This window comes from Suncus etruscus, chromosome 2 (assembly GCF_024139225.1).
Source record: "Suncus etruscus isolate mSunEtr1 chromosome 2, mSunEtr1.pri.cur, whole genome shotgun sequence".
In the NCBI taxonomy this organism is placed as follows: domain Eukaryota; kingdom Metazoa; phylum Chordata; class Mammalia; order Eulipotyphla; family Soricidae; genus Suncus; species Suncus etruscus.
The window spans coordinates 2009236-2018670 of record NC_064849.1 but is presented as its reverse complement, the minus strand read 5'-3'; the positions used below and the strand labels follow the sequence as shown (position 1 = coordinate 2018670).

The 9435-nt window shown below is 53.8% G+C and overlaps 2 protein-coding genes across 2 annotated transcripts in view; one reads left to right on the top strand and one right to left on the bottom strand.

Moving 5' to 3' along the window:
- Window positions 1–9435, top strand: part of CLIP1 (CAP-Gly domain containing linker protein 1) — a 315265-nt gene that overhangs the window by 240028 nt on the left and 65802 nt on the right. The gene's annotated exons all lie outside the window — the stretch shown is intronic.
- CFAP251 (cilia and flagella associated protein 251) overlaps window positions 1–9435 on the bottom strand; it is a 29987-nt gene that overhangs the window by 6780 nt on the left and 13772 nt on the right. The window contains exons 10-16 of the mRNA XM_049768197.1: window positions 9164–9355; window positions 7463–7713; window positions 7126–7277; window positions 5078–5251; window positions 2610–2794; window positions 1989–2103; window positions 1105–1268 (exon numbers count right to left, since the gene is read on the bottom strand). Of these exons, the coding sequence (XP_049624154.1) occupies window positions 1105–1268; window positions 1989–2103; window positions 2610–2794; window positions 5078–5251; window positions 7126–7277; window positions 7463–7713; window positions 9164–9355 (1233 nt within the window). The remainder of the gene's footprint in view (window positions 1–1104; window positions 1269–1988; window positions 2104–2609; window positions 2795–5077; window positions 5252–7125; window positions 7278–7462; window positions 7714–9163; window positions 9356–9435) is intronic.

Below are 9435 nucleotides of genomic sequence, written 5' to 3'. Positions count from 1 at the left end.
TCGGCCACAGCAAATAAAAATAACCCGCTGCTCTCTGCCGGGGGGTCAGTATCTGGAAATAGGCCCTTTCTCGCAGGAAAACCTAATTTTCAAGGAGGCCGGGTTCACCCCATCCAGAGGTAATGGTGTCAAGCCACCAGGATAATCCCCTAAATCAGGCCACAGCCAGTCGCTCCATCGGCCCTTCAGGACAGGGCTGGGTGCGGACCCCACCAGGGCACTGGCTAGGCAGCCTGTCTTGGGGCAACAGGGCCAGGATGGGCGAGGGAGGGTGTGTGCGTAACCCATGCAGGGAAGGGACTCGGGGCCTCCAGACCCCGGGACCCCCCTCTGGCAATAATTCCAATCTTCTCCATTAGCCGAGCATGACGCTATTAAGGCACCAGAATGGGCAATAAAGTGTTAGTTAGCTTATAATGATGCTTTGTCTACACAACGGATGTCATTAAAATTCTGGCAAGTCTGCACTGTGGCCAGGCACAGAAAGGCCCGGGAAAGGGGGCACCTAGCCTCCCCCAGAAGGAAGCTGCCCACCCACCCAACTACCTGAAGGGGACACTGGGAGGAGGTTCCCAGCGGTCCCTCCAGTTTCCAAATCCCCCAAACTCAACTCCTGGGACAGGAGGTGCTGGGGTGGGGCTGTGAGCACTGAAAACGGGGGGGGGGGGGGGGGCAGCCTCTGAAGTTTTGCTGCTACCCAGGTATCACTGTAATGTACCCTAAGAGAGAAGCTCCAGATGAGGGGACGGGAAGTTTCTCCCTAGAAAGTTCTGATCTACTCTGGGGTTCAGGGCATTGGTTGGGGACAGGTTCTGGGTGATTCTAGGGGAGGTGTATGGTAGACCGGGGGATCCTGATCCTCAATTCTGTGCTCCCTAAAACTCAGTGCCATTCACCCCATTTCAAAGCCCATTGAGGCTGGCTTGGCCTGGCATGGGAGTGGCTCTGTATTCAAACCCAGCACCTAGAGAGTCTCTGGGCAGCAGGAAGAGGCCCACGCCGTAGACCCCCGCCCCATTTCTCTGTCCCCGGGTGTTTCAACGGAAGAGTGTACGGGGGTGCACCCGCTGTGGGCAGACACAGGGAAGCAACCCCAGTCCCTACCCGAGGTTGATCTTCCACTGCACCAGGGACCGGTCCTGACCCCCTGCCGTGAAGACGAAGTGGCCCTCGTAGGACAGTGCCATGCTGGATACCCCGCCAGGGTGGCACACCATGGCGCAGGTCTTGTGGGGGTTCCCATCCACTGGCAGGATCTGGATGCCCACCTGATGGGGCAGACGAAGCCTCAGCCTTGATGACACCCTCGGCTACAACCACCCAGCAGCGGGGACAGATGTGTGGGCCTCCACTGTCTGGGGCTTTGAGCCAGAGCTTGGGGGTGTCACAGCCCTGGAGCATGGGCCAGCAGAGGACATTGGACTCCAGGAGGGACCAGAAACTTTTTTTTTCGGGCCACACCCATTTGACGCTCAGGGGTTACTCCTGGCTAAGTGCCCAGAAATTGCCCCTGGCTTGGGGGGACCATAGGGGATGCCAGGGGATCGAACCGCAGTCCTTCCTTGACTAGCGCTTGCAAGGCAGACACCTTACCTCTAGTGCCACCTCGCTGGCCCTGGATTGTTTATTAAATGTGCAACTACCCATAACTAATTCAAATGTGTTTAAAGATTGAGAGAGAGAGAGAGAGAAAACACGTGTGTGTGTGTGTGTGTGTGTGTGTGTGTGTGTGTGTGTGTGTGTGTGTGTGTGTAAATCAGAAGGAAAAATCCAGGCTGGGGAGCTGGCTCAAAGAACTCAGCACATCTCTGCTAATGGGGTGCCTGGGTTAACCCCAGCCCTGCCTGGTCCTGAGCACAGAGTTTTGGGTGGTCCCTGGCGGGGGCTGGCCGGTACTCTGGTCTCTCATTTGCCTGCCTGGCAGCTTTGGGCATTGCTGGGCCTGGATGTGCCGCCCGATCTGTCCCTTGTACCGCATAGACAACTACCTTGTCTTTGTTGATAAACACCAGGTAGCGTCTCTGCAGCTGGACGAAGGTTTTCACTGGAATGATCTGGATCTGCTGAATGGGGGAGCCGAAGACGGGTCCCAGGAGCGTTTTCCTGTGGTGAGGGAGAAGTGTGAGCTGCTTTCTGTTTGTTTTCTGTTTAGGGGCCACACTTGGTGATGCCCTGAACTGAGGGGACAGCAAGTCCAGTACTGTGAATTGTACTGGGAATTGGGTGCTTTGTACTGCGAGCTGGGTGCTTCGTACTGGGTGAAAAGGTACTTAGCTGCTGTTCTGCCTCCAGCACTCTCTGGCCTCCCCATGAGGCACCTAGACTTCCTCCTGGCTTGGAGGGGAGGGTGGTCGCCACACCACTCCCAGATGCCCAGGGGTCCAAGAGTGGGGAATGGCAGCCCGTGGCATTTACCTGCACATTTTGTCTTTTTGTTTGCTTGTTTTTTGGGTCACACCCGGCAGTGCTCAGGGGTTACTCCTGGCTCTACACTCAGAAATCACTCCTGGCAGGCTCGGGGGACCATATGGGATGCCAGGATTTGAACCATCGTCCTTCTGCATGCAAGGCAAATGCCCCACCTCCATGCTATCTCTCTGGCCCCCTACCTGCACATTTTAGTGGTAGAATTCAAGAGTTTCACTTTGTAGCCACTGGTACACACGAGCAGGAAGAGCTCCTTAGACAGCGGTGGGTACCAGGCCATGCAGGTGGGCCAACTGCCCTGGTCGATGCGGTGCATGTCCAGGACCTCCAGGTGGTCCTTGTAGCTCTTGAGGAGATCATATTCAATCTACAGGGAACCCAGAGGGGACACACATGAAGACAGAGTTGGGGGCCACAAACAATCGGCTTGTTCCAAGGGAGACAACAAAACATGACACGACTCTCGTGCCAGATAACCACCAATATGGGGTGTCCCAGTGCCCATGGGCTCCTGCTGTGGACGACAACACTGAGGTTCAGAAGTTTCCTCTCTGGCTCGGAAGTTGAAGTGGAAGGGAGAGAGATGGCAATGAGACAATAACTTCAGCCCAGTTCTGCAGGTTCATGGCCATTACAGGGAGAAGCCATCCTCTGGGACTCTCGGCACCTGAGCCACAGAGGGCATAGCAGGGAGGGTGTTTGCCTTGCACATGGATGACCACTTTCAATCCTGGGCATCCCATAGGGCCCTCTGAGCATCGCCAGGAGCGATCCCTGAGTGTAGAGCCACAACTAAGCCCTGAGCGAACCCTATTGGATGTGGTCCCCAAACTCCCAAATAAATTTATCTCAGCACTTGAATGCCAATACAAACCCCTGTTGGATTTTGTTTTGCCTGACCAGGAAGGAAGCAAGGAAGAATGGATGGATGAGTGGGTGGATGAATAGGTGGGTGGATGGATGGATGAGCGGGTGGATAGATGGGCGGATGTGTGGGTGGATGGGTGAATGGATGGATGGGAGGGTGGCAGGATGGAAGGGTGAGTGGGTAGGTAGATGGAAGGATAAATGGATGAATGGGTGGGTTGATGGATGGATGGGTGGGCGAATGGATAGGTGACTGACTAGATGCTGGATAAATGGGTAGATGGATGGATGGGTGAATGGATGGGTGGATGATAGATAGGTGACTAGATGGCTGGATGGCTGAATGGATGATGGGTGACTGGTTGCCTGGGTAAATGATGGATGGGTGATGGGTGGACAGATGGGTGTGTGGATGGATCACAAACAATGAATGGGGATGGAGGGTAGATGGATGGTGGGTAGATGGATGAATGGGTGGATGGAGGATAGACAGACGGGTGGATGGATCTCCGAGGGAGATTGGGAGGGTGATGCATGTTGGTGGGTGGAATATGGTGGATTGATGGATGATGGACGAATAGAGATTCAGATGGGCAATAAAGAGGATTTTTTTTTTTTTTTTGGTTTTTGGGCCACACCCGGCGGTGCTTAGGGATTACTCCTGGCTGTCTGCTCAGAAATAGCTCCTGGCAGGCACGGGGGACCATATGGGACACTGGGATTCCAACCAACCACCTTTGGTCCTGGATCAGCTGCTTGCAAGGCAAACACCGCTGTGCTATCTCTCCGGGCCCTAGTTTGTTTTCTTTTGGGGGCTACACCCATACCTCTTAGATATTGCTCCCCAAAAAAGGGGTTCGTTCCTTTAAGAGTGAAGAAACCTCTCAGTTAGAGACTTCTGTGTCTAATTGAGAAGCAGTTGCCTGGAGGCAATAAGAAACCAGCTAGAGGACGGGCTGGTGAGGTGACAGTGTGGCTGAGGTTGATACTGGCGGTTCTGTGGTTGTTGTTTCGTTGGCTGGAAGCTGCTGGCTTTTCGAAATGGCTTTGCTGTAAAGACCCTGGCCTCCTCCCTGCCTGTTTTCTCTATTAAACCCATGATGAGGGCCAGGAGAGAGCACAATGGTAGGATGTTTGCCTTGCACGCAGCCAACCCAGGACTGTTGGTTCGATTCCCTGTATTCATATGGTTCCCCAAGCCTGCCAGGAGCTACTTCTGAGCACCTCTGGGTATGACCCAAAACCATAAATAAATAAATAAATAAATAAATAAATAAATAAATAAATAAATCCATTCTGAGACGCACCCACCCCCACCCCCAGTCTGGTCTGGCCAGAATTGTTCCTGAGGATCCGAATTCTTTACAATCCCTTCGGGAGCTTGGGAGATCATCAGGTGGGGTGCCGGTGGTCTAACTCGGGCTGCACATTTGCATGCAAAATAGGTGCCCTTTCCTCTGGCTCTCACGTGTGGTCATGACTTGGTTAAGGTCTACCTGTGCGGGCTTGTCTGTCACCGCCCTCATTTTCCTTCCACCTCATAACCGCTTGACTGTTCTCATTAGGTACCAGCTTGTGCCTGAGCCCCGGATATAGTTTTGGGGTGTACTCACTGGCTGCAGTGGGGATACCACCTCTGCTAAGTCCCCTTGTGGGGTCACTGTCTTGGTAGGGCACACACACACACATTGGCACACACACACACACACACACAGAGGCCCGACTTCTTGGCCAGATGCCCAAGCCCAGGGAAAGCACTGAGGTCATCAGGGCCAGGGCTCACCAACATCCGGTCAGTGCCGAGGCTGAGCAGGCGCGGCTCGTTGCTGTCCAGGTGGATCCCGAAGAGGACGGTGCAGATGGCCTTGCGGTGGGCGCGGAGCCGCGCCAGGTACTCCCAGACCCGCTGGCCGCTTCTCACGACCATCTTGTAAACCGCCACGGTAAAGCTCACATCCTGAAAGGAGCGAAGAAGTTCACCCTCGTCTCCATTTCTCCCAGGTGTCTAGCCCACTCCCATTCGTGTTCAGGGCTTACTCCTTGGCTCTGCGCTCAGGACTCTTATGGGGTGTCCGGAGACCAAACCCAGGTGATCTGTGTGTGAGGTAAGCACCTCATCTGCTATACCCTCCAGCTCCCAAAAGTGAAAATGATTTTTTTTTGGTAGGGGAAGGGGTTTGGGCCACATCTGGTGGCGGCACTAAGGGATTACTTCTGGCGCTGTGCTCAGAAATCACTCCTGGAAGGCTCGGGGGATCATGTGGGATGCCGGGAATCAAACCCGGGTTCATCCTGCTGCTGTGCTATCACTCCAGTCTTGAAAATTATTCTTTTGAAAATGTATAAATCTGGAGCAACACCATAGCGGGAGGGCATTTGCCTTGGATGTGGCAGACCCAAATTTGATCTCCGGCATCCCACAAGGTCCCCCAAGCCCATCAGGAGTAATTTCTGAGCACAGAGTCAGGACAACCCTCTGAGTGCTACTGGGTGTGGCCTAAAAACAACAACAATGGGGCCCAGAGAGATAGCACAGCAGCGTTTGCCTTGCAAGCAGCCAATCCAGGACCAAAGGTGGTTGGTTCGAATCCCGGTGTTCCATATGGTCCCCCGTGCCTGCCAGAAGCTATTTCTGAGCAAACAGCCAGGAGTGACCCCTGAGCACTGCCGGGTGTGCCCCCAAAACAAAACAAAACAAAAAGAATAAAAACAACAATAACAAAAAAGAAATAAAGTCTCAATTTTGGGGGCCTGTGTGACAATACAGTGGGCATGGTGCTTGCCTTGCACAGGAAATCCAGATGTCTCTAGCTGCATACAGTTGGAAAGGTAGACTTTCCTTTTTCAAATTCTGGGGGCCACACGTGATAATGTTGGGGACCTTAGGGTGCTGAAGATGGAGACCAAGGATTGTATGTGCTTACCCTCAGTCCAGGTGTAAAATTTATTTATTTATTTATTTATTTATTTATTTATTTATTTATTTATCTATGTTTGGTTCTGAGGGTATACCTGGCAGTGCTGAGAGGATACTCCTGACTCTATGCTCAGAAACTACTCAGGGTAGTTCAGGGAAAAGCTCAGGGTACTATATGGGATGCTGGGGATTGAACCTGGATCAGCCACATAGAAGGCAAATAAATACCCTCCCCACTGTGCTATCGCTCCGGCCTCAAGTTTTTATTTTTTGGACCATAACTGGTGGTCCTCAGGGACTATTCCTGGCTCTGCGCTCAGGTTTCACTCCCGGTGGTGCTGGGGGCCTGTCTGAAGAGCCAGAGCTGGGGATTGAATCAGGGTTGGCCAGTGGTAGGCAGGTACCTTCACCTCTGGACTATTTCTTCCAATTCCCCATCCCAACACAACGTTGTTATTAATTTTTTGGGGGGCCACACCTGGCAGTGCTCTGGCTCTGTAGTCAGGAATCACTCCTGGTGGATGAAACCTTCGGGGGACCTTATGGGAAGCTGGGATTGAGACTTGGTTAGCTGTGTGCAATGCCAGGGATCGAACTGGAGTCAGCCACACGGGAGGCCAGTGTCCTACCCACTGTACTACCTTTCAAGGTCTATCCAAGTCTCTGGATCCCGCATCTTGCCAGACAGAAGGCGCCCCAGCCGGGGAACAAGGATTCCCGCCTGAGAGCACTGAGTCCCCATTATTGAATTATGGTGGGGTTCCCACCCGAGATCATGCACTGAGGTCACCATGTATGAATTATGGGGGTTCCCGCCCAAGAGAATTGAGTCCCCATTACTGAGTTATGGGGTTTCCACCTAGAACACGGAGTCCCTTTCCTGGGTTACGGGGTCCCCGCCTGAGATCACGCACTGAGGTCGCCATGTACTGGGAGTCGTAGGAGAAGGTGATGTGGGTCACTCCGACCCTGGAGTAGCGGAAAGGCTCGGGGATCTGGTCTTCCAAGGACATGGAGTCCAGGATGTGCACCATCCCGTCCGTGAAGCCGACGCCCAGGAGACTCCCTGAAATCGTCAGGGAGGGGGGACATGCCTGAGTCCAGAGCACGGCCCGCAAGGTCCCCTGGTCTCGGGGAAGGGCCTCCGGGAATGATGAAGCTCCATGCCTTGCCCTCCACCTCTCCCTAGCCTTGCAAGCCCGAGAGCAGAGGGTGGCCTGCTGCAGAGGGTGGTCTGCTCCAAGACTGTACCTTCTGGGTTGTAGCTCAGACTCTGGACCCCAAGGCCTTTCTCAAAGACCCGGCTGAATAGGTATTTCTTCTTCTCGTAATTCCACACTTTGATCATCCCACAGAAACTGCCCATGGTGACGAGGGGCTGGTAGGGGTGGCAAGAGACGGCGCAGATGGCATCTCTGGGCTCCAACAGCAGCTTCTCCAGCTTGGTCCCGTCGGCGTTTAAGTGGCAGATTGTCGCGTCCGAGGTGGCGATGAGGAGGTTTCTATTTGCCCAGCGAGAGGAGGAGTGTGGAGTCAGGGCGCAGGCCAGGCAAGCGGCTCCTAATTGGGGTGTGTGTCTGGGGGGGGGGCACCTCTGTCACCTGTAATTTACTGACATTATTAACCCAGCAGCTCCAAAAAATTCACCCCTCACTCCCTCACCCCCTCAGAAGCTGCCTCTGTTTGCGCCCGAAAAAAGGCCCCATTTCGACATGCAAATGAAGTCCTTGAGAATGCAGATGGACGATCGGGGCACAATTAGCTAATGTGCGCATGCAAATATTCATTTGCGTATGCAAATGCAGAAAAGCCTGACGCTGTGCAAAGACTGCAAGGGCAATTAGACAGCCTTGCCTCACGGATAATTGCGGCTCGAAATGTTGTGGCTATTAATTTATCAGATGCCTTTATCTGCAGTGGCTGCGGAGGACAAAGCCGGCTTGGGGAAGGGGGCGAGCTACAGTTGCCGGAATAGACCCAGCCTCAGGGATCTATCTGCCCTTCCTACCTGGCTGGTTTCCCCCCCTGAAGTGACCAGCAGGGCTTCACCCACCGAGGGGTCCGGGAGGCCAAGTGGTGAAGGGATGGGACTCAGGGCCTCCATCTTTCCCCTAGGCCTTTTCGAGAGCCACCCTTTGAACCCTCTCCCAACACCCTCCCCTGTTCACCCCAATTCTAAGGCTGTTCTTAGATGCCAAGAAAACCTTAATTTTTGTTTGTTTGTGTTTTGTTTTGGGGTTACACTCGGCCATGCTCAGGGTTTACTCCTGGCTCTGTGCTCAGAAATCACTCCTGGCAGACTTGGGGAACCATATGGGGTGCTAGGGATCGAACCTGGGTCAGCTGTGTGCAAGGCTGTGCTATATATATCATTCAGGTCCCCATGAATAGTGAGATTCTTTTGTTTTGATTTTTTTGTTGTTTGTTTGCTGTTTTTCGGTCACAGCCGGCGGCGCTCAGGCGTTCCTCCTGGCTCTGCACTGAGATCGCTCCTGGCAGGCACAGGAGACCATATGGGATATTGGGAATTGAACCCAAGTCCATCCTGGGTCGACTTCGTGCAAGACAAACGCCCTACTGCTGTACTATCTCTCTGGCTCCTGATTCTTTTGTTTTGTTTTGGTTTGGTTTGGGGACCACCCCGGTGGCACTCAGAGGTCACTCCTGACTCTCTGCGCAGGAATCACTCCTGGCAGGCTCGGGAAACCCTATGGGATGCTGGATCAAACTCTGGTTGGCTGCATGCAAGGCAAATGCCCTCCCCATTGACCTACACTTTGGCCCCAGGAATATGAAAGTCTTGAAGAGAAAAGGGCTCCCAGGAGCAACCTTTGCAGGTCGGGGACTAAGCTAGGTCTGGTCCGTCTGATCTCTGCCACAGGAAGGATGGATGTTGTGTACAGGGCAGCATCCCAGCCCATCTGGTAGCCTCCCCCCACCCGAACAACTCACCTGACCACAAAGGGGTCGCCAGCCAGTGTGCAGTCGATGGGGTAGTCAGCCCTGGACGGAGGTGCTGCAGGGGTCCGGGAGAAGGACAGAGACCGCACGGTGCTCAGCTTGAAGCCGCTGTACCAGTTCACCAGGGACAGGGAGTGGTCGTAGAATTTGATGCTCCCCTTGATGTCGCCTGTCACGATATAGCTGGAAGGGGAACAGCAGCTCTTTGCGATCGGAGGGGGGACCCTCTGCTACCGAAGACCCGCTTTGCCATCTAGCCAACA